This window comes from Stegodyphus dumicola, chromosome 3 (assembly GCF_044657685.1).
Source record: "Stegodyphus dumicola isolate Sdum_Otavi_A_Nest chromosome 3, ASM4465768v1".
In the NCBI taxonomy this organism is placed as follows: domain Eukaryota; kingdom Metazoa; phylum Arthropoda; class Arachnida; order Araneae; family Eresidae; genus Stegodyphus; species Stegodyphus dumicola.
In genome coordinates this window covers 136,474,262-136,500,067 of record NC_140770.1, presented here as the reverse complement: position 1 = coordinate 136,500,067, position 25,806 = coordinate 136,474,262, and the positions used below count along the sequence as shown (strand labels likewise).

The following is a 25,806-nucleotide window of genomic DNA, read 5'->3' as shown; positions in this document are numbered from 1 at the left end:
TGAGTTTCTTAATCACAAATTCGTTAAAGTTTTACAAAATATGAACTAGGTAATAAAACAAACTCCAAAATCCAAACTATTGCTTCCAGATACCCATATTATACGTACGTTATTCAAATTTCGTGGGCTCTAGGTACCGTCGTTTTATCACAATGCGAGAAACATACATACATTTATGCAGATTCTTCATTATTTAATTTCTTTAAATATAATACACGATTGTAATATTTGGTGACAACAGTTTGAAAAGTAAACCGATATTTAAAGTTTTCAACGCAAAATGCCAAAACGAAATTAATAGCCCTTCTGGGCTAATAAAAATGTTTTTAGAGTATGTATCCATCAATTACGGGAACCGATTTATTATGCATTAATTAATTGTGGAGCACAAGTATTACAATTAGATGAAACTTCGAGATGAACTCTAGAGTGAGTAGTTGCTAGTTGCTAAAATTGCATTTTGAGACTGTTAAATTTATAATTTCCTGGAATTCTTCATCTTGAAGAATACAGTTTTCCATTTTGGGTCGGTTCGATATTTTTCAAACTAAATTTTGTGTTTAGGAACATTCTACGGTAGCTTGTAGCGTCCGGAATATAATTTGTTTCTTTTTGCCTGGATAGCGAAGGTACTTAAAATTTAATATCGCAGTCTCATAAAATGGTGAATTTTGCCTGCTGCTACACCAATTACCTAAATACGATGTTATTTTATTTAAATACATCTGCAAGTAACTCTGTGTTACAGAAAACTTGAATTCTGTAACAAAGAGTAATCCTTCCACATTATTATGGGAGGATTATCTCCTTATTGTAACATATTATAGAACATTATACCAAAGATCACAATATCTAAAAATAAGTAACATAAAGTAGATTTAAAATCACAAAATTTCTAAATTCAGGAAGTGTTGTATAATAAATTAATTGTTGAAATAAGATTCATGTCTTTACGTAAGGATATACCAAGAGCTTTGTAGTCCAATGGGGCAATTTGCCCTCAAGGACTATTATTTTCGTTTTGGCATTTTGCGTTGGTTTACTGTAAATGTCCGATTCACTTTTCAGATTGTTTTCTCCAAATATTATCCGTATTATACTGTAAAACTATATGTATAATACTCTATAATATTTAAAGAAGTTAAATAATGAAGAATCTGCATGTAGGTTTCTCGCATTGTGGTAAAACAACGGTATCTAGAGCCATCCAATTTTGAATAACGTACGTTTCCACCTGAATATGGGCATCTGGAAGCCCAAATTTGGAATTTGTTTTATTATCTTTTTCATATTTTGCAAAACTTGAACGAATTTTTGATTAACAAACTCAACGATTTCAAAGCGAGTAATGGCAATACTCGACGGAGTGGGGGGGGGGTGGACCTTTTTATCTCCAGCGCGCTGAACTGTGTATCTGAAATTCTAAAGATATGCTAATTTTAAAATTGTTTTGCGACATTGGTGTTGAACTGAATTTTATGGTTTAAGTGCAAAGAACATGAGATTTAATAAATAAAGGTTAAACAAAAGCCCCTTTGGACGTAATATAAAATCTGAAACCTTTCAGATTTTTAGTCCAAAGGGGCTTTGTCCCTGAAGGACTATTTTTTTTTTTTTTTTTTTTTTTTGTTTATATATATGTGGTTTTAACGTCGATTCCAACTAATGTGATAAATAAATACTTTTGCATAATGAATATATGTTCAAATTAACACAAATGCTTTATTTTGTATCAACATAAAAAAAATGTAACTTAACTGACTATAACATCTTCCGAATTCTAAATTCTTGCTTTTGCAATTTCAAAATGTTATTCTTTAAAAAAATGTGCAATGTTGCTATTCATTCTCTAATGAGTAGTTTAACACTTTATTATTCCTACTCATTGAAATAAACTTTCACTCTTTTCAGTTACAGTAAAACAAAATGGATTCTCTCTTTTCAGTTACAGTAAAACAAAAACTCTTAAACTTTCACTTCACGACTTTATAACATTTATTTTTTTTTCATACTTCATATGCTGTATATTGAGTAGCGTGATTTCTGTTCTGTTAAATATTTATTTTACTAAATGCTAATACTGTAAACTAACTATTAAATTACCTTTTATAGTAAAAAGCAGAGAAGTGCACCGCAATTTTAAAATCAATCCATACAGGAATTAGAAGTTGCTCATTTCTTCTAAAATTTATAGGCATATTCATTAAATAATATCGTTCAAGAACTACTTAAAATATATAATTACATTTTACTGCAGAATCACTTTCCAAATACATTGGAAGAATTCCATAAAACTTTGCAAACAACCAATCAAATTATTCATTCGATTTCTGTCTGAATGCATTTTCCATGTCGCCTTTTGAATCCATATCGAACGATTACGATGATGTATGACACGTAATCGGGATCTTGATTGACACGCACGTCTCGCACTTGCGTTTATCGTGGACTACTGTCCACCTGTTTGCATCAAAAAGCACGAAAATATTCGAGACTTGCGCATCATTATGATCTTCTCGTTACGAATCCTTCCCAAGAACATCTCTAAAAACATGCGAAATTAATAAAAAATGAGACTGCTTTACTGCGACATTATAACCTCGTTAGCAAGTCATATACTTCCCCAAGAATCAATTTTGTTTATTTTATTCATGTAAACTAAAATAAAAAGAAAGTTGAAAAGCCCTTTAAGTTTTTTTCCCTTCATAAAATTATTTTTTATTTATTTATTTCTCTGACGTAAGGTCTTAAATTGTTTATTTGGCACGAATACTATTAGAACTGATATTTAGTCTTTTCACTGTGCAGACGATCTAAGAGTGGGTTCTTTTTAACTAATGCGTATGCGTTTTGGAACATGAAGTTCTTCAAGAATGAAATTTCTTAAGCCGCATTTTTTAGTCGTTTTTCTCTCCTTGAGATTAAATATAGTTAAAAAGTCATTTACTGTGCATTTCAATTTATTAACCGTGTTTTATCGTTCGAGCAACTGTATTTAGATTTCTGTAAGCAAATATGTACGACACAGGTAAGCATATAACATCTGTTTCAGAGCCTCTACAGACTTGTGCACTATCTCTACGAGTTTAAAAAAACAATTAACTAATTAATATGTTAAGTCTTTTTTAATATCGATTTAATATACAGCGTGTCCACAAAAGTTCTTATTCAGTCTTTATTTTCGCCCGCTGTTCGTAGACATATTATTCCAGTAACAAAAGTGTTTTAAATAATGCAAATATTCATGTTTTGGCATTTTTAAATTTCTGTCAGTCAGTTTTTATGAAGATTATAAGTTTAGCTTCTTATATAATACTCCAGTCCATATATTTTAGGGAAATTTTACAACTATTAGAAAACTAAAACGGAAAAGATTTGATTCTAATACGATGAAAATTAAGTGAACTGTTTAATTTCAATATTTGGGAAATTTTACTTCATTTCCAAATCGCCTTTAAGAGTCGGTTAAGAAACAAATTAGAATACCTGGAGTTTGATTTTTTTTTTCATTAAATGCCATTCAGTGATATTCTTCTGTGATTTACGAATGTGTAACATTTATTCATTTATAACTGGTTACAAGTGGTATTTGGAAAGAACATTCGCACAAGTAATTTATAATTTTTTCAAACGCTGAAAGCACATTCCAATGGCTCACATTTGTTTTCAGTCTCTTGTGTTTTCCAATTTTATTTGCAGATGTCGATTATTAAATACTAGCCAAATAACTTTATTTTTTTCACGTATACTATTAATCACCATTTTTAAAATTTGGTTGTTTTGGAAAAGCATTCAAAGCATTTTTTTTTGGGGGGGGGGAACACTTATTTAAATCGTTTTGAAAATGAACTCGCATAAGTATTCAGACTCTTTGAATGCACTTTATGCTTAAAAAACATAAAAATAATGGGATATTCAATATTTTGTTGGATATCCTTTAGCTAGAATTAGACTTAAATAAATGAATAAATGTTACACATTAGTAAATCACAGAATATCACTGAATGGCATTTAATGAAAAAAATCAAACTCCAGGTATTCTAATTTGTTTCTTAACCGACTCTTAAAGGAAATTTGGAAATGAAGTAAAATTTCCCAAATATTGAAATTAAACAGTTCACTTAACTTTCATAGTATTAGAATCAAACCTTTTCCGTTAGCTGTAAAATTTCATGGGCATAAACAATAGAAGCTAGTTTGTTTTGTGTAAGAATGTTCTATTTTGTACTATTCTTCCATAGGAATTGCTTTTATTAGAGCTTTCGAAGAATGCTATGTTTCTCTATTCTTTTTTTAACTCATCCCGACAAGATTAAGTCTATTTCCTATCCGAGAGTCAATGAAACATCTGAAAATCATTATGCCTTAACCCACAGGTTTAACAATAGACAACACATTTTTCTGAAGCCATTTTTCATTCTGCTTTCGCCACACTGCAATTCGTACAAGAAACCTGAATATATTTAATTCTGACTCCTTTAAAAATATAACATTGTTTTAATATGATAAACCTTTGCTTACCACAAATTTTGCGAACTTACACGTATTTTTCTTGTTTCCTGTTAACGAAGAGATGCCTTCTTCTTGATCGCCTATTATATCGACGTGCTGTAATAATTCTTTTAACGGTTTTAGGGTTAATTATTATTGCAAAATGCGCTGCAGGTTTTACAGCATTAATATTTGAGTTTTGTTTGATTTTTCTTAGGTTAAATCTCTGATTCCCTGGTGTTACGTTGTAATATTGTTTAGACTTCAGAGCATTTTCAACAATTCCATGCAAATTTAATAATTTAATCGTTTTATAACATCAGAGATATTTGAAAGTTGTACATCAAGGATTTTTTGGGTATTTCAAATGCTTTTACATTCTTTAAAATGATGAATTTTTAAATTTCTAATTGAAGCTATCGTTAGTTTTTAGCGTCTTGGCATGTTCCCTTCAAATATGTAATAGTTGATATATTTTGCTAAAAAAGTAATTCTAAATACCGACGATAATTCTTGTAATTTATATTCATTTAAAGTAAAGCATTGTGACAAGAAACTTCATTTGCCGAAATATCTCCGAATCATTATGTTAGTTATCGACTGATGCACTTTGAATAAATTGTTTCATTGCAAAATTATTTTGATGAAATTTATTTTGTAACAAGCAAAGCTTAAAATATACTATATTCAAAAACAAATTTGGTGTCTATGTTTCAATAATTAGTGCAAGAATAATGCATATAAATTTCAAAAAATACAAGTGTCCTAAAACATATCCGAGACACTTTACTAATATTCTCATGAAGATTTATTACTTTAGATTTATTATCCAATAATCATATAAAAATTCATGAAATTAAAAGTATTCTTCATTTTGAATTCATGAAATTAATGTTACGAATTGTTTATGTATTAACATTGAAATCTGACTGCATTTTCAGAACACGATATAAGATTCAGTGAATAATATTTCCTTTTTGAAAAAATTTATACTGGTCAATATATTTCGTGACAATCTGCAAAGAAATATTAGTCAATCTATTAACATCAGAAATCTTTTTCTAAACTGATATTTTATTTTTTGTTAGTTACAGATGGTAACAGTTCGCTCTTTAATTTATGTATGGGCCCCTCAGTATGATCTCAAACTTTAAAATGAAATATCGTGGTCACTTTTTATTGTACGGGAGTCATAAGTTTTGTATTTTACTTTTTATAATAAGCATAAAATTTTCCTGAATAGAAGTACGTGGAAAAATTCGCATATCTTTTTACATTAACATATAAAAGTTAGACTTCCAAATTTTTGTAAACCTTGTCTTTTTAAAATTTAAAAACCCTAAACCATAAAAATCTGCATCATCTGAAATGTTTTTGTCTTTCGGTAGATAGTCTACAAACAGAAAATTAAGCTCGAGTAAGGATTTTCGTAGACAGGGTTATATTTTAATATTTGTAATGATAATGCACTGCTTAAAACATATTAGTAAGATTTATATTACTAAAATAGCATTATCTAACATAAAATAAGTCTCATATATGATGCATTTATCTTTGGTAGGTATGTATTAAACTATATGTTTTGTAAGGAAACACGAACCTTTGTGCAGTATATTTGCATTATTGAGGAAGGCGAGCTGAAAAAGAATTCGAAACAATAAAAAAATGTATTATTAAGTGTTACACAATAAGGGAGACCGGGAATAGTAATATTCTCTTCATCGTTTTTAAATATTTTTTCCTACTGCAAACATATACTTTTAAGAAATTTTTAGCTGACATATTGAAGTGTTTCTTCCTCACAGAATACGATATTTTTAATAAAGAATTAGTAGATATATTTCCGCGAATTTAAAATTTAAATTTTTTAAAAAGAAAGGATTTCATATTTTCATATCAAGTCTTTCTTTCGGGATACTAAATCCAGTTAAAAATTTTAAACGCTAGGTTTACCTATTTCATTACATAACAGTAATCAATAATTTAAAAAAATCTGAAAGGTTTTAACGGTCGCCCAAAAGGGTTTGTTAAAGTTTTCTACGCTCTCGCTGAGCTTGCAATCTACGAGTCTGCTCTTACACTCACTATCGCGAATTTTCTTTCCTTCTTTTTGTCTTTTTAGCTTTATTATTAAATCATTTTCTTCGCACTTGCGCCATATATAATTCAACTGCAAAATTAAACAAATTTTAAAAGCATTATAGTGTACGTTTAGAATCACCGATGCAGCGTTAAATGTTGGTATACATTTTCTGCTTCTTATTTTGAGTCTTTTCTCAGTTCATCATAACAATATTCAGTTTTTCTTACTAAGATGGCCTTCCAAAACCTTCTTATTTGTCCTCTTACGCCACATAAAATTCTTATTTGTCCTCTTACGCCACATAAAATCGAAAATTCAATTCAACAGCGAAATCACAAAATACTTAAAAACAGCCTATTTTTAGAATTTCCGATGGAGATACAAAGGTTTTATTCCGTACGGTGTTGCGATTGCTAGCTTTGAAGTCGTCGAGTTTGTTTGTTAATCAAATATTCGTTAAAATTTTACAAAACATGAAATAGATAATAAAAGAAATTCAAAATTCGTTGTTCCAGGTGCCATATTTGGGTGGATATGACGCCTGGAACTAGAGCCATCAAATTTTGAATAATTTATTATATATTCAAAATTTGATGGCTCTAGTTGCTTTTTCCCAAAGCAATGTAAGCAAACATACTTACATTTCGCAGATTTTTTATTATTTTATTTCTTTAAATATAATACAGGTAGATAATATTTGGTAGCTACAATTTGAAAAGTTAACAACGCATTTGAGTGTTTCGATGCAAATGCCTTTTTGGAGACTAATATCCTATTTGAAAGTAACATCCTAGTTGGAACTAACATTGTTTAGGGGCTAATAAATCAATAACATTTAAAAGAAGCAATTGCTATTGCAATTTTAGTTTAAGTATCCCTAGAAGATAAGACTGTAAACATCTTTTTCGTTTAAATTCGCAAATTTTTATAAAATTTGTGAACACAACAAATAAGTAAAAAATTATGCAAAATATAAATTAAGAATATTATTTTATTTTTCAAATAAAAAACTAGGAGCTTACAACTTTACTAAAATAACAATAAGGGGAAGGCAATAATATTTAACAGATAATTTCAGTTCACTTTTCATCCAATTTAATCCACATAATAAGCATCTTTCCTTTCATTTAGAATGTAATAATAATAAAATCTCTCACATTCAACACTGTATTGAAATTCTGTCAATTAATTTTATTCACATTAAATTCCAATCAGTTGTGTTTTACATCTGTTATGTGAATTTAAATCTGCATTATTGTATAAAATTATTTCATGCAAAATTTGTTGCAGTTGATGGTAAAATGAAACTAACTGTGTCTTTATTGCATGGAAATTGTTTACGGTGATACTTGATCATCAAGATCCCAAAAGAAAGGATCTAAATATCCTAAGTGTGGGTTTCAATAAGTCTACTTTTAAAATAAATTTAACAAATAATTATTAAAAATTTGAAATTGTTATGCCTTTATATTAAAATACTATTTCTTGCAAGCATAAACAAATTCCTTGTACAAATTTCATTACATATCGATAATAAATATAAAATTTCACTCTAGAACCATTGTTATGGTAAAAAATAATTCTAAACTTCTGAAATTTAAATGATCTGCTGATTTTCATTTCAGCTAATTTCTCAAATTAAATCCCCTAAGCTACACATAAAATACTTCTATATACAGTTTATGTAAATGTTACAATATGCAATTTAATACAAATATAATTACGCATTATATAAAAAATAATTCACTATTCGGTACTATTCCATTAGAGTGGCGTCAGTTAAGAATGCGCCGCTTTTTAGTTTTTTGGCACTTGTTGTTGTTGCGAAGTATAAAATTATGAAATAAAAAAAAATTCTGAAACGTTTTTGTTTTAAAATTACGTCCGCAGGGGCGTTTTTTTAACGTTTTGTGTGTTACCTTTATATATTAAATATCATGTTTTCCGCACTTAAACCATGAAATTCAGTTCAACAGCAGTAACGTAAAATAATTTTAAAATGAGTATAAAATAATTTTAAAATGAGTATAAAATAATTTTAAAATAAGTATCTTTTTAGAATTTCCGATAGACAGTTCCGCACGTTGGAGATAAAGAGGTTCCTCCCCCCCTAGAGTGTTGCCATTGCTTTCTTTTAAATCGTTGAGTTTTTTAATCAAAAATTCGTTAAAGTTTTAAAAAATATGAAATAGATAATAAAATTCCAAATTTGGGCTTCCAGATGTCCATATTCGGGTGAAACCTACGTTATTTAAAATTGGATGGCTCTAGGTACCCTTGTTTTATCACAATGCGAGAAACATACATACATTTATGCAGATTCTTCATTATTTAATTTCTTCAAATATAATACAGGGAGATAATATTTGGTGGCAGCAATTTGAAAAGTGAATCGGTCATTTATAGTGAACCAACGCAAAATGCCAAAACGAAAATAATAGTCCTTTAGGGCAAATTGTCCCTTTGGACTAATAATAGAGTTCAAAAGACTAAAAAAATTATTTCCTTAAAAAGTAAATTTATTATAATTTCTCAATTCTTGAAAGTGAATTTTTAAAAAAATGTTTTAAACTTTAATATTCTACGCATGAAAAATAACAAAGCAAAACGAAAGTCAATCTAAACAGGTGGCATAAAATTACAAATATTCAATATTGCAGAAAAAATTTCAGTTTTTGAATATAACCGACACCATATAAATTCTATCAAATATGATTGTAAGCGGTGCAAGCAGTGCTCCGCTGACGTTAATTTCTCCATCTAGCACTACCCCACAATCGCTTCACAGTTTGGGTATGGCATCCAGTTTTGGGGTCTATAAAATTTTAACCGTGATTCACAGTGAAATGTTCATTCCCAGCATTTCTTAACTCTTCTTACTTGTAGCAGACTTGCCAACTCTCCCGATTTTCGACCGCTCTCCCGCCAACCCGATTTACAATATATACATATATATATATTTTGGTTTACTTAAACGATGCAAGTAATAAAAATGTTTTTTATGTGTAAGGTAATTTTGTGTTGCTTGCATTTAAGAATTAGTTACTATTTAAAGTTAATTCATTATTAAAAACTATATTTTCCTCATTTAAAAAGTCTTTATAACATTGTGAAAAATCTCCCGATTTCTTAAAAACATCTCCTGATTTTTGAGTGTCATAGGTTGGCAAGTATGCTTGTAGCCTTTTCTTTTTTTTTTTTTCACAACAATAACGTACGTAACAACACCATACAGGAGCTTTGTGAAGTAATTAGGAATTGACTTTAATATGTGAAAAAACTGTATTAACATCAAGCATCAAGTGTAACACTACAAGTTTAAAAAAATGTATTTGACCTTGAGTGGATGAATGAAAAGTATTTTATTAACAACTGAAAATTTCAACAAGATATAGGGAGAGTGTGAGCTATAATAGTAAGAATTTAATAAGTAAAATATTATAACTTTTAAATGTTGGACTTATAAAGATTTTCTTCCAAAATTATCGTAGAGATTTAATTTAATTTCTTACATGTGATTTTGATATATTTTTTAGTTATTTATTTTAGTTTCTATTTATGCCACTGTATACTGCTACTCGGCAAGCGTAAGCTATTTGTTTGTCTTTCGAGTTTAAGAAACAAACCCAGCGTTTAAAATTAATTTTGTTGCCTCCGTACAGGTTCGTAATAGATTGATTGAATGCACACTGGTCCGATGATAGTTTGATCAAATGTATTTTATCAAAAGAAACACTTCAGAGTTCTGGAACTTTCCACAGAAATACTCGTACAGGTGTTCACAATATCACAGAGTACTCTCAGTAGTTACATTTCAAACTACTAAGAAACATAATGTAATGCAAAGCGCATCTAAAAGGCTAGGCTGTCAATACTCCGATGTCGTTCTGAACTAATAACTGTCAACAACAACTGAGAGCGGATGCTTTCTCTTCGGTCATTTGTAGTTCTTACCAGGCAGCAGAGATATTTCTAGTACTTCCCAAAATTACTGGAAGGTATATGAGGCCGTGTACGGTTACAGTTGCATCTGAAGTCAATTAGAGATATTCAGTAACAATACCTATTACGGTGATACAGAGACCGAACCAAATTACGCCAAATGGTCTCCAAGTTTGGCGACAAAAATTATTCGACAAAGCCGTCGCCAAATTAGCAAGATAGCATTACTGAAAGTTAAATAAACTTGCTGGAAGAATATCCCCTCTCTAGATTTTCATGTTACATTATACAGAAAAATACAAGAATGTTCGCATATAACTTGATTCAAATTATCCGTATATGTATAAAATTCGTAACAATGTGTTGCCGCCTCCCGGAATGAAATATTTTTCTCTTCCACGCGTCAATGTGTTGCTATTCGGCAACGCATAAAATATTTAATTTTTAATTTTTTCCCAAATTTACCCTTTGTTTTAGTGATTAAAAAACTAAATGATAGACTCAATTCTTCATTCGTATCATAATTAATTACTAGCTGGATTGGTGAAGCTGCACTAGCTGAAGTCTCTAAAATCCTTACATTGGGCCCACCAGCGGCCGAGCGGTTCGAATCCCGCGAACGGGCTGGCTGCATGGGCGTTTTCGTGGTGTTTCCCATGTGTAACGTGTATACGAGCCAGTTTCCCTTAGAAAGTCCTCCACGAAGCCATCTCGGTAAAGCCTCCAGGGCAGATAGTAATTAAATCTGCCGTAGTTAAATAACCTAACCTAACCTAAAATCCTTACATATTTTTTTTTATTTTGTACACTTATTTTAGGCGGCTGATTACGCATGTAGTTAATAAAACTTTATTAAAGAATTTTAACAGGATGTTAAACAAACTAAAGCTGGAAAAAATAAACCTAACAAATTAAATTAAATTGAAATTTTCAGATTCGAAATTGAATTTGAGGAAACGTAATTCTCAGTTCTACTTTATTTCGTTTGATAAATAGAAAACACCAATATTTATCTTAAGTTTTCTGCCACGATAATAAGTTTAGAAAAAGAAATATCACTCTATTTTGGGAGTAATTGATGCATATGTTAACAACAAATCAATCCATACTTATTGATTTTAGGCTCTAATAACAACTTTGCACTTTTCGAACCTTATAATTTTAAGAGGAAACTACTAATTTGCTCAAAGTTTTGCACTTTCTACATCTCATCTACTTCATACGCACGGGATAAACTGTTCTTATACATTTCTTAAATCTAGTTTAGTTATAAAGGCATTTTAGTATCAAGTCTTTAGAGATTGATAGAAAACGTCGCATTTAAACCGAAATGGTTCGAAATAGTGTAATTAAGAACGCTAAGTGTATCTTATGCTGTGCGACATCATGAAGAAAATACTATTCGGAGAATTCTTCTCTACGCTTGAAATGAAAGCGTCTGCTTGTGAGTTCATTTTCTTTTCCTACTATCCTGATATATTTATCAAGTTATATAATTTAGAAAATATATGTATATTTTTGGGTACATGAACGTATTATACATTAAACTGCTCCCAAAAATGCACGCATGCCTTCAGACAAGCTGTTTGATATGATAGAGGATAATTATTTAATGAACTATAATTTAATTTGACTATCGCTATGTACAAATTAATAGAAATAAACTGCATAAATAAATAATAGCGAGCGTAAATGATAGGAAATTTTTGCTAGTGAGATTCTGCAAGGTATAAGCAGTCACAAAAAATCAAGATTACCCAACCTCACACTAGCAAACTACTTTTGGCATTTGCGCACATGTAATGCAGCTGGATAAACATCGCAGATTTCGTAGCTTTTGTTGCATTACTATCCTCCCAAATCTTAAATAACATGTATTGTAGATTCTACATATGTGTAGAGAATGGCTTCACCATTATTTGAACTACGGACATTGCAATTGTTATTAGTCGGACGCGTTTTCCAGTTATACCACGAAGGCACGCGGTAACGAAAGAGAAAACACCTTACAGTTCTCTTCGGTTTCGGTTTGGTATCTCAAGCTAGAACTTTAAAAATCTCAATTACGAAACACTGACTTGCAAAAAATGTATATGCATGTTATACAACTTCTGGTTGGTTAATTATTTGATTTGTGTTAAACCAGATTCCCAAACTTTTTTGTCCCGTAGACCACTTGCCGATTTTTCTGCTTTTCGTAGACCTCTTCCTAGGAGTCGTCACAGAATCACTCAGGAAGTATAATATTTATACTTGACTTCTCCAAAACAAAGTGAAACCGAAGTTAAAATTTCACCCAAAGCATTCCAAAATACGCACATGCAAAAGAAAAATGTTTTGAAATGTCACGTGACAAGTGCGAAATCTACCTCACAGTGACACTTCTCAGATGAAATTTTACACTGGTTGAGTGGTTTTTAAAACGCTACCTTAATACTGAATTTTTCTTTCAAATTTATCAACTTCAAACGTGTTTTTAAGAGCCTGAACAGAGCTACTCACTCTAATAAAGTTTACTGTAAAGTGAAAAATTGTATTTCATGCTACCGGTATCAAATTTGCAAGTTTTTACAAGTTACATATATCGTAGCCATAAGCGAATAGGTACCTTCTTACACAAGTATATTAAATATACTTAATTAATATACTATAATTAGTTAATTTATATGCCTACTCTATAAGAAAGTATTAAGTAAGTATATGGATAAAATAATCTGCGTTAGTTGCATAATGGCATTTATTCAATGCCTAAATTATGGTGATAATCTGCTAAATGGGATCCGGTCCTGTAGACCCTTATTTAGATATTATGCACCTTTAATTTTTTTTTTTCGTTGACATGGACCCTATGCAGATCGGAATAGATACCAGGAGGTCCATATAGACAGATCTCTTTGAGAATCTATATTCTAAAAAGAGATATTCTCTACCCACGGCATCCAGTTGTCTGCACGGTTGGTTTTCGGAGTATTCTCTATGTGTAGCGTGAATACAAGCGAATTTTCCTTAAGTAGCCTTCACGAAAGCATCCCTTTCCTTAGTTAGCTAACTTTCATGTACTTCGTTTCATTAAAATAATTTAATCAACGATGGATTTTGGAAGATTACAATTGTTTAACATTTTTGCTCTCATGTTATCTAGACGAACTTACTTTACGCAGATAGTTTAGTTGAGGAGATTATTTACAAGACAAGGGCATGGAGTTACGTTATGCAGATTTATCGGAATAGAAAACATATAAAATTGCTGGATACATGGATTTAATAACTATATAAATTTATTTTAGCACTAAAAAATGCATAAAACTTAACGGGGATTCTTTGGAAAGTCAACAGTAAATAAAAAGAGTTATATGCGGTAACATTGTAAAATATTCATATACATTAATAATCAAGGTAAAAAATATAAGGCATTCCTTCTGTAAAGTCATTTATGTTATAAAAATGTAAGTTTTTTTTTATTTTTATTTTACAAACTAAATTCAAATTTATGATAATTTCTTATGCGCATGAAAGTGATTTGTGATTCATTTTGTATTCCTCAGACATTCCGGCTCAGAGGGCACCAACACCTTATCCCGTTTTCAGGAAAAAAAAACCGAAATCTGAAAGCGAGAAGGAAAATGAAATTGCCGAGTACTGCAAGGAAATGCTGCAGAAATCCATGCTGACGGGTGTACCGCAAATAGTTACGGCTCCCACCACTCGAAGCAAAGTTTTTAAGACATTTGTATTTTTGGGAAGCATAACTGGGTTCGTATAGTATTTATTTATTATTAAAGCTTTGCTAGTGAAATTATTGGGATGACAATAATTTAATAAGCAACTTCTTTTTGTTCTTTATTTATTTTTCTGGAAGTTTTCGGCCAACTCTTTAAAACTGTTATTAAAAAAAAAATGTATTTTATTTAGTGAACAAACTTAGCAATTTAAAAAAGATGTGTTGCCACTTCCCGAAATAAAATATTTTTATTTTGTTTTCACCTGTCCGTGCGTTGTCATTCATCAAAGCCTGGGGTGTTTTATTTTTCTTTCCAATTTAATTTGTCTATTACTGATTAAACTCCTAAGCGATTTAAAAGCAATAAATGTAGTTCTTTGTCTCTTTCATAATAAATTATTAGCTGGACTCAAGAAATTATATTAACTGGACATATATTTTTCCCTTTTTCATAATAACTATTTTAGGCGGATAATCTCAGCCAAGAGTTTAAAAAGGATGTTTTTAAATTCTTAAGCCAGCTATGAGTTACAACAGATATCTTTATTGCAATTTATGTCTTTCTTGATCGTGCAATTTCTTTGAATAACTCTTCACGTACTTTTTGTAAAAAATTAATGTGTATGAAAGACAGTTTTACATTGTTAAACTAGGTATTAGTGACGATTAGTTTGTTAACAATATTTAGCACACTCGGTATTAGTGATACTTAGTTCACTACATAACAGTATTCAACATCTGTATGCAATTTTAATTGTAGTTTTTGCATTTTTATAAAATGTAATGCATTTTTGTAAATACACTGCATTTAACGAAAGAGTTGTTAGCTGGTATGTAATGCAGTTGACATACTAGATTGGTTGGTCAGTTGGTATGGTATCCATTCGACGTAGATTGGTTGGCTAGTTGGCATTATCAGTTAGTTAATTAATTATTTCAAAGCATCGAGCTCTTTCCATTAGAGACAGAATACAATCTTGTGCATAAAAAAAAGAATAATTCCTGAACCCTAACTGCTTTGTATACTTTTTCTGTTTATATGAATTTGAAAAATACAGAATTTATCCAGTTCTTGTGAATAATTCTAAATTCTGTTTAGGTTTCGTTTAAGTTCGAGTCAAAATCAAAGCATTTAGAATTGATCTAAATGCCTTACAAATAGAAATATCTGCCAATTAAAACTCTCCTTAAGAATCCTTAATTATTGTTAAGTAATACTAGTGAAAAAGTCAATAGCTTGATTAACAATACAAGATATCTTAAAATTAAGTTTTAACTGGTTTTCTTAGTCTTAATAATTAAAACTTATTAGATGTTTTCTCAAAATAAGCAATAATTAATGCGATATATATCTTCCGTAAATGGAAATTCATAGATCATCATTGGCTGGCCTTGAACGTTTTTCATTTTCAATTTTCAAAAGAAAATTCGTTATTTCGTTGTTAACACAGCAACAGCATGCGTTTTGGAGAAATCTAGAAGCATTTAAAATCAATTTGGCGGAAATAGAAAACTCTATGACAGCCTTCAAAAAATTAAAATCCGCAGATACGGGTAGAAATAACAACTATTCATCTCTATGGAGACCATAATTCGACAACTGATACTGTTGTCAAAAATATTGGTATTTTCTGATTTTTCACAATATTTAACTGGCTGTGGCACCATCTCATGAAAGACAGTTTTTCACCCTTACAGTATATGAAGCGTTAAATAGTGTGAAAAGGAATCCTGGAACTACGAAAGAAATTATCTGCATGAAGGCTGACTGACCAGCGGCCGAGCGAAAAAGTCGCTGAATACTGGTAGTTCAGTACGAGGTTCAAATCTCGCGAACGGTCTGGCTGCATGGGCGTTTTCATGGTTTTTACCATGTATGTACGAACTTCCCTTAAAAAGTCATCTACGAAGGCATCCCTCCCCTTAGGCAAATAAATAGCCCTCGAGGCTTTGCTGTAATCACATAAACCAAAACCAATATCCGCACGAAGGGACTTGCCGTTCCCTTACAGTTTTTTCACATTACATCTCCAAATGCTTTTCCTCTCAATCAAAAAATTTCATTTCAAGACCAGTTTTGCACTATAAATTTAAAAAAATTATAAACATTTTAGAGGAAGAAAAATATTGAACTAACGATATCATATGACACCTCTGTCATCAACAATCTAAGATGTAACCATGTTGCACGTTAAAAATCTGGCTATTTCGTTTTCCCAGTCCTGGCGACTAATCCTCCGATTTTGGCAACTGATCGAAATGGCCTCTTCAAAAAGGTAGTACCAAGAAAGGAATGTAGAATATTTCAGCGAAATTCAGCTTTTAATTTCCCATATCAAGAAACCAATTAAGCATTTTATTGTTATAGAGTATTTTTATTGCAATAAAAATTATGCTGACATTTATTTGATGAAAAATATATATCTTTCTAGGTTTTTATATCAAACGTCAGCTTTCTTGGTGATGTATTTCGCTTATCCTACTTTGGTAGACGTGCAGGTTACAACACCTCCTTATGTAGATGTGCCTTCGATAACAGTCTGCAATAGAAATGGGTGAGAAATTTCTTCCATTACTATTACGCAATTAAATTGATTTTTGCGAGTGTATTTTTGCGTTATGATATTTGACAAAGAACTGCAATTTATCCATGTGCTCAAAAGACTCATTTCAAGTCATATTATGTGCATGTTATGGTACTCGAATGTTAAGGTACTTGAACTTAACGCTAAGGAGTTAGCATTTTTCGACCATTCAGCATGGACGAACATTTCTGAGGCCAAAATATTTAGAAGTCATGTTGAGCCATGATGTCAAAAGTCAAGGTCATGTTTCTTTTCGATAACTGAAGTGTTGTCTATAGTGAATTAGCAGCTTAGTCTACAAAATCATAAGAAATAAGCAGAGAGGTCGAGGACTGCATGGATTTATAGTCACCTAAACATGGTAATCAAGGGATTTTTAACACAGAAACAAGTAATCCGTTATTCCTTCTACAAGCATTCCTGCTTTTTTGCTAAATTTCTTGCTGTTTGACTTCTGGCTTTCCCTCTGACTTCTAACTCTTATCAAAATGGATCTCATTTTTCAAAATGACTTTATAGTCAGTTTGAAACAAATATCAAAATATACATTTTTCGAGTGCTTTCAGAAAAGACAGAAACTCTAGAGCAAGAATGTGTATTCGGATGGATTTACTTCAAAGATAGATAAACATTTTAATATAAATGTCGGTCAGAACGTAATGCACAATCCACTGCATGTCCTTAATGTTAAGCACTATATAAATGAAATTTTTTAGATAGAAGTATTTGTCCTTTACCATCATTTATACCTAATTTTTATTTCCTGTCATTGCTAATGAGCCACTATGAATGATCAACGTGTGACCCTTTTAGGTCAACGTGCAGTAACAGAACTCCTCTACATATCGAGGGCAACTCAGTATCACCAATTCATAGTAATCTCTTGTTAGTTTATCCAGACAATACTATGAATCGAAGTAGTGTGTATTGAGAGCTTTAGAGGTTGTGCTTGGGTGATTGAGACATTCAGGAGCAGCATGGTTAAGTAGACAGTTAACCGTCACAACCGATGTCCCACCAGTGTCCCGCCAATTTGATAAATACTCCTGAATACTAGTAGATCGACTGGATTTGGGCTCAATTCCGGACGAACGGGTTGTCTGCATTATTGGTTTTCACGGTTTTCCTTATGTGTAACGGGAATACCAGCTATTTTTTTTCTCGGAAAGTCTCCCATAATGCTAACCCTTCTCTTAGTCAAAGAGCTCTCATGGCTTTGCTATATCCAAATAATCAAACCTGAGCTTGGGTTCGAAGGAATATATAAAGAGTTACATTTCCCAATTTTTATAGAAATGCTTTTCAGAATTAAAAAAAAATGGCAAAACATTAATATTTGCCTCGTTTAAAACATTTTTGTTATTGAAAGTATATGTCTGCGACAAGCGATTGCGAAACGAAACGTCAGGAAATGGCTTATGTGAAAAGTTCTTCCATGGATACGCTGAAGGAATATGTGTTTAGCTGACAAATGTATTTAAAATTAAGATTAGGAAAATTTAAATACTCCACTTGGCCGAATGGCAGCATATTGACAAGTGTAACGTAAATATATGTGATTTATACCAAGTTTGATGTACAAAGTACAGCTAATCTATGATTGGTTAGTTTTAGTTACCCCTTTTCGAGTAGCTTTACATAACATAGAATATTCTCTAATTGGGGAGGACAGATGAATTTAGGGGGAGATAACCAAACCTAGAATATTAATTTTGAGATCGCCAATTCTTTTTAAAACAGCTATCGTATTTTACTGTATCTTACATATATTTATATACAGAGTTAGAATAACATTAAATTCAGCGGTGCATAGAGTGTGTAAATAAACTTGCAAAAAAAAAAAAAAAAAAAAAAAAAAAGAGGAGAATTCTTTTTGACAATCCCGTACATCGGACATTTTAGCGCACATGTGTCAGAAATTGGGACATGATGTTAGCGCCGATGTTGAAGAAATGTGGAGGGGAAAGGTAAAACCCTATAACTGCTATATAAGGCCATTTTTTTCTTGCGGGCGGCTAAAAGTTAAAATATTAATAGCAAATCATCTAAATGTATTTTTAAACTTAGGTTGCTCAGTAAAATGAGAACTGGTTTCAGGATTTCATTTTTTGCTGTATTTGAGCTAGCATAGTTGAAGGTATGGCTTAAAAATATTTCTAAATGTAAAATAAACAAAGAAAAGTAATAAAACAGTTTAAATTCAAATCCAGAACTGAAAATTTCTGGTAAAGCACCTAGGAAATGTATTATAAACTGAATAAAAAGCTATGTTATAACATGCAAACATTTTATGCAACAAATACAATGGTAGTAAAAGATGCCTCTCGAGAATTAAAAACTGTGTAAATATTGTCTCTGAAGTCAAATTCTTTGACAAAAATAATTTTTCTGTTAGCATTTCTGTTTAAACACTATTGTTAGAATCATCGGGAAAAATAATCCTGCGAGCAGTAGTCAGAAAATAAATTACTGAAGACGAGAAAAAACAGATAAGTGGATTAGTTCTGTTTCCGCATCTATCATTTTTGAAGACCGCTTTTGAGTTCTTGTTATGTAAATATTTTATTTGATGCTATTTCATGCTACCATCTGTGCATATACACGCATTCATTTTCTGTTGCCATTCCCAGAAACTTTAAAAACTTAACCTTGGGAGAAATATTAAGGAACGCATCATGCATTCTTTATGTTGCATTGACTATTCATGGGTTTCTTTATTTCTAAATGTATTGTCTGAGGCATATAATCCTTTGCAAACTGTGCTACATTTTATTCATTGTTTTAGCATAAGCTATCATATAACTATTCGTTAGTTCTACATAAAATGTATAATTTATGATATTACGTTTTATCACTTCATTTCCTTAGCTTATTATTAATTTAGAAAATGAATTGATTGGCACGTACTATCTTCTAGAGATATACAACATCAGATAAACGGATGTGGTATTCAGTTAGTCTTTTATGATTAATTGTCATTAAGTTGTATGAAAAGTTGTCCTTTTCAAAAATACTTTGAAATTATGTCAGGTAATTTTGGGAAAATATATCTCTTCAAGATGTATGAAAGTCGCTCCATTTGCTTTCATAGTGCGGTATATTTATGAACCTTAATTTACATTATGTCAATTCTGTTCTAGAGATGTTAACTATATTACTAATTTGCGATTAGTAATTAATGATCCAAATTCATTTAAGGGTTTTAAAATTTTAACCACACATTTTATCGTAATAAATGTAACGGTCTAAAATTATTCAGTCGTAAAGCTATGTATAAGGAGTTTTCTTATATTACGTTTTCGACCATAAATAATGGTCAGAACAAATTACATGAAATTACCAAATTTTTTTTGACAATATGAAGTAACCTTTTTTTTTTTTTTCTTTTGCTATATTTCTGTTCTTCATTTTAGTAGAGTCTTTCGTACTGATACTTTGATAAACAAAACTTCAGAATAAGAGCAAGAAGTTTAATCATTTCATTCCTACTATTAAATAATAAAGAATCTATATGCATGTATGTATGTATATATGTTTGGGAACACTGTGGATATGTATATGTTTATTATACACCTTTGGGTATATGTGTTTGGGACCACTGATATATGTCATTCCTCGCACTGTGAAAAAACGCCGACATGCAAGAACTAACAAATATTGAGCACACATATTCCACCCGAACGTGGGCGCCTCTAAGTACAAATTTTAAATTTCAATTATTTTTATTCATTTAGTATTTTGCGAAATGAAATTTCAATTAATAAATTCATCAGTTTAAAAGCAACGTGTTCTCACTCGACAAAACGTAAGATATTCTTGTTTCAAATGTAATGAAATACTCAACGATTTAAATGAAATGCATTAACACTGCGCAAAATCAAATATATTTACCTTATACTTGCCAATATGCTGCTATTCGGCAAAGTGCAGTATTTAATTTTTCTTAATCCGTTTGACACTGATCAGCAAACTAAACGACTTGAAAACAAGAAACGCAGTTCTTCTTCTTTATAATAATAATCATTATTAATTAGTAGCTTTACTCTTGAAATACATTACCTGGATCATTAGAATTCTTATATAATTTTTCGTTTTAGGCGGCTGGCCGACGAAGAGGCTAATCATACTATGTGCAAACTTCTAGGAAGGGTAGGTTGCTCAAAGACAAATCAGGGGGTTAGGTAGTCAAGCAAGGTCGGACAAGCACTAGGGTAACGCAATAGAGGAAGTTGTTGAGGAATCAATAAAAATGTTCGCGTAGGAAATTCCATCATTCGATAGCCACTCATAGAGTAGACAGAATGGATGTAGAATGGAGAGTGATAGGACAGGACAGAAGATTTCACAAATGCAGAGTTACCGTCTATGCATCTAATTTAGCCCTCTGATCGGCAAAGCCGTATATATAAGGCATAGAATATTTTTTGTGTTGTATGTAAGAACGACAATATACTCGTATTAAAGATACATCTTGAAACATGTCCAAGAAATTAAGGCAATGTATTAAAGATACATAAATCTAGATATTAAATACCAACGTAATTTTAGTATTAAAATCAAGAAAGTTCCTCCTTCTCACGGCAGTTTTCGGAAATTTGTGCTTTTTTAGTGAAACTCCGGGCCGATTAGAGGAATATAAAATTGCTGATATAAGGGTGAGCCACTGTGCACCTGTACCGGGAGCTATTCCCTAAAAGTATTCTGAACCACCAAATATTTTCGAGACAGACCCTGCTCATTGCAGTACACAAACAATCACTACTGCCATCAATCTTCACAAAACCACCGTCTGGAGGATCCTAAACTCGAACGATTTGTACCTGAGCCACGAGCAGCACGTTTAGCTACTGCATCTACTTGATTACTTGATTTTCCTTAACGGTTACTTGCAGACGAGTGTGGCAGACACCCCTTTCCGACTTCCATCTTATTCGCAGACGAGCTGTACTTCACTAGTGAAAATTGCTGCAATGTACTTAAGTCGTGTGTGTGGGCAGTGGAGAACCTTGCTACAAGAATATATGCAACACATAGTTTGCTGTCAATGTTTGGTTTGGCACTATTAGGTCGTCACAACTAAATATCTCATGCTTCTTTCCTGTTAGTTTCAACGCACTTTTTTATTAGATTTTTTAGGAGGAAGTTTTTGCGAAAAATCGCTCAGTGGCCGACAGATTCATCAGTCCCTGCACCATGATATCTGATTAAAGCATGAGGGGAATCATAGATCATTTAAGCCTTACCGTTGATCTGAAATGATCTGGCACCGGCTTACTTAAATGTAATATTTGAATAACAGTGGATGGATGTGGGTGTCCCATTCAATGTCCTATCCTCTCAGACCACGAACGTAGAGCTATCTATTGAGGAAAATAGTAATGAATCGTGAAAAGTTAAGATATTAGAATTCTAAAAGCATTATGAAAGAATGGATTGGAATTAATGTCACTAATTAAAGAGGATGAATTTTTTGTGAATGGAAAGTTTCAAGTTTACCAGTTGGGAAGCTCTATGGATCATTTTCGCAGAGCGTAAGTCAGAATTGTGATTAAGTTTCTATCTATGATTAACTATCGAATAGTTCTTTAGTTCTTCTTTCTGGCCAAAGTATTTATGGTCCTTGAAGTGAAATTTCAAAGCTGTTTCAGTTCTTTCGATATATCTCAAACTATACTGAAAAGATATACTACAAATTCCTCAAGTCAGGGGTGGAATCTTTTAGAGCAGAATAACGAAATTTATTGGTAGGGGAGAAAATGACCTGAAGAATCCGTACGATTTTATTACTGATGGACGAATGAAATGAAATGACAGCAAGGTTAGGTTGTTGTCTGTCGGCGAGAAGACGTATAGTTTAGTTTGTAAGAATTTTTAGCTGAATTACCTTCAAGTCGTCTCTAATAAAATTTTCGATTAGTTTTTACTTTTCCTTACAAAAATAACTAACATACTTACTTAAGTATTCTAGTTATCTTTGCGTTTGTTAACTTGTGTGTTAATAGTTAAACAGTAGCAGAGACGATAACTCGCCAACCATTGGACAGAATTTCTTTAGCCTAACCTTTAAGTTTGAGGTTAAGTATTTCCATGATCCTTTTTAACTCCTTAGAAGTTATACCATTAATTATAAATTCATATTTTGAATTCTAATATAGGTTACGAAGAAACGAGTACTGTCGCTTGAAACCAAATAATTGTGAACCTGTTACCAATGTTCCAAAGTTCTGCAGCAGTTATCCTATATTTTGTGCAAATGGAACAATAAAAGGAAGCAATATGGTAAGCAAATGTATTTAATTATAGTTTTTAAGAAATATAAAATGTCAAAGACTTAATTACAAGCTACATAATTCAATGTGTAATAGTTTTCTTACAACTCAAAAGTAATTGCAAGAGAATTAAAAAAAGGCATTTAAATTCCAGGCGCACAAAATGATCGAAAGAGAACAACAATACACCAAAATAAAATAACTATTAATTCTACAAAGTAATCCAAAACCCAAGTTCATCAAACTTTCAAAAACTGTGAAAAATTCAAAATGGATAATAATAGGAATTTTGTTTCAGTGATGGCACTCCAATAACGGTAAAAATATTAGAACTTGATATTTCAATCGAAGTTTATATTGTGAGTTATAAAAATTGTATGTTTATTGCAAGATACAGGTGAACCTCTCAGACAAAAAGAAATTTTATGATTGAGCATTACTTCAAAAAGCAGTCGTCCGGAAAAATTATTGAACCGTTTACATAAATCTTTCCAAATGTTCATGAATCTATCAAAATAATGAAATTTAGCTTAATAAGCTGATTTCTAGAAACTGGAAATGTTCACCTTAAGAAATGACCCGGCGGTCCATCGGTTGAGTTGGGAAAAATTAGATGAAGTCGGAAATAAAATGCTGCAATCACCAAACTAAAGTGTGGGAATGATGGCATTGCCATCAAATTTATGCGTTGAGAAATAATGCTCAATCATAAAAATTCTTTCTGCTTGAGAAAATCTTATCTCTATCTTGTACCGAACAAATCGTTTTTAAAGCTAACGACATAAACTGCAAGTGAAATTTCGAGTGGTATGTTACTTGTAACCGTATATGGGTGTCATCGATTGAAATAATTTGCCATTTACATCCATTTTGGAATTTTCACATTTTTTGAAAGTCTGATGAATGCGCCTATTGAATCGTCTTGTATTTTACATTTTGTCGCTCTCTTTTCTACACAGTAATGGGGAAAATGCTGCTTCATTTTCTTGAATACCGATCCTACACATGTACTTCTAACTGCAAAATATTTCAAAGCGGAGGGAGATACAAACACATTTGCTAAATCTCCGGTTTCTACTCGTATACTCTGGTTTTCAATGCAAATCTCCGGATGTCGGATTTATGACTTGAATCTCCGCGTTAAATAATGATTTTTTACAGGCTGAATTACTTTTCAATTCGATAAGCAACCTTTATCTTTTGTGATGAGAGAAGGAATAGCTCTGTAATATATTTTACTCGGCTCGAATGGAAACTACTCAGAATCCAGTTCTTTTCTTTTGATTATTCCTTGTAGCAGTGACAGCTGAAGTTCACTGCTGCTCGGAAACTGTTATTGTTTATGTAATGAAAGTAGCATAATACAACACACAATGACATCGATATGAAGTTATCTATTTGTTAACCCTTCTGTATAAACTGTATGCTGTAAAGTCCTTATCCGTCTTTATTTTTGCCACTGTTAGTCACAGACATATACTTTCAATCATAAAAATGTTTTAAAGGACATAAAAGTATCTGTTTTGGCAGTTTTAAATTTAAAAAAAATCATTTTTGTAAAAGTTACGAAATCTAACTTTTTGCCCATTCCTCTGGTCTCCGTACATCAGAATAATCTGATGAATAAAAAAATTCTGGCTTTTGTCGAAATAACAGCACAGTTACATTCAATACGTTCGCTGAACAGGATTACTATACGAGACAGATATAGTAACATACTTTGCTAGAGAAAAGCTCATCAAAAGAAAGCCCCACCATACAAAACAAATTCACAATATTCCATTCCTAAATGCATTTACGGCAACACCGGTAACACCCAAAATAAATGTTTATGAACAAACATGTCTGACTTCAAACGTAGCATTAAAGTTGTCAAAAGCAGCATTTTTCACTAGAGATAAAAATCGTAGTGGTGAACGGGTTGAAGTTCGACTAGGCCTGTCAATTTTGGAGATATTTCGTAAAATAGTGAAGGATTTATTGGACCAATTTCGGAAGATTTTCAAACTTCAGCTGCGGAAGCTCTGTTACCAAAAACAAGTAGGAAATTCTGCAAATCAACGCTTTGGTTTTATAACATTATTGTATAACATAATCATTATATAAAAGTTGATTTTAAGAATTTTCAGGCTTGTTTATATCCCTAATACTAAAGTTCCCAAAGAGGAAATTTCGACATTTTTTTTAATTCTTTTAAAAATTCCAGCAATATTTGGGGGAAAACCCCAAATTCGATAATGTAACAAAAAATTAAAACCTTAGGAATCTCACCTTTTCAATATTCAAAGAAGAAATGTTAAAAATTTCTTTTTCTTTTTTTATACTAGCCATGCTTATATATTCTCAAGCTTCGAATTAAAATATTTTTATATTTTTCTTTGTTAGTTTCCACGTGAGTTTGCTATGATAGATGAAGCAAGTGCGACTCAAGAAATTATGGAAAAACTTGGACATAATTCTTACCCTTTGATATCTTCTTGTAATTTCGGAGATGTAAACGTAACTTTCGACTACTGCAAGTAAGTTGAACGAAACCACCGAATTACTTTACAGTCCACTTATTTGTCGTTGAATATATTGTAATTCAAGGCTTTACCTTTCATGTTCGTGTTAAAAGAAGTATGTTGTTACAGGAATCGCGAAAAATTTCGGATATGGTAATTTAGCGGAGATATCCATTTTGACTGTTTCCGAATCCATTTGGACAATTTTTTT

The 25,806-nt window shown here is 31.4% G+C and overlaps 1 protein-coding gene across 2 annotated transcripts in view; it reads left to right on the top strand.

The window, feature by feature from the left end:
* The first annotated feature begins 2,817 nt into the window (after positions 1-2,817).
* LOC118200110 (epithelial sodium channel subunit beta-like) overlaps positions 2,818-25,806 on the top strand; it is a 70,522-nt gene continuing 47,533 nt past the window's right edge. For both annotated transcript variants that reach the window (XM_035372034.2, XM_085813344.1), the window contains exons 1-5: positions 2,818-3,028; positions 14,062-14,269; positions 16,670-16,792; positions 22,978-23,101; positions 25,477-25,610. In XM_035372034.2, coding sequence (XP_035227925.1) covers positions 3,016-3,028; positions 14,062-14,269; positions 16,670-16,792; positions 22,978-23,101; positions 25,477-25,610 — 602 coding nt within the window. In that variant the 5' untranslated portion in view covers positions 2,818-3,015. The remainder of the gene's footprint in view (positions 3,029-14,061; positions 14,270-16,669; positions 16,793-22,977; positions 23,102-25,476; positions 25,611-25,806) is intronic.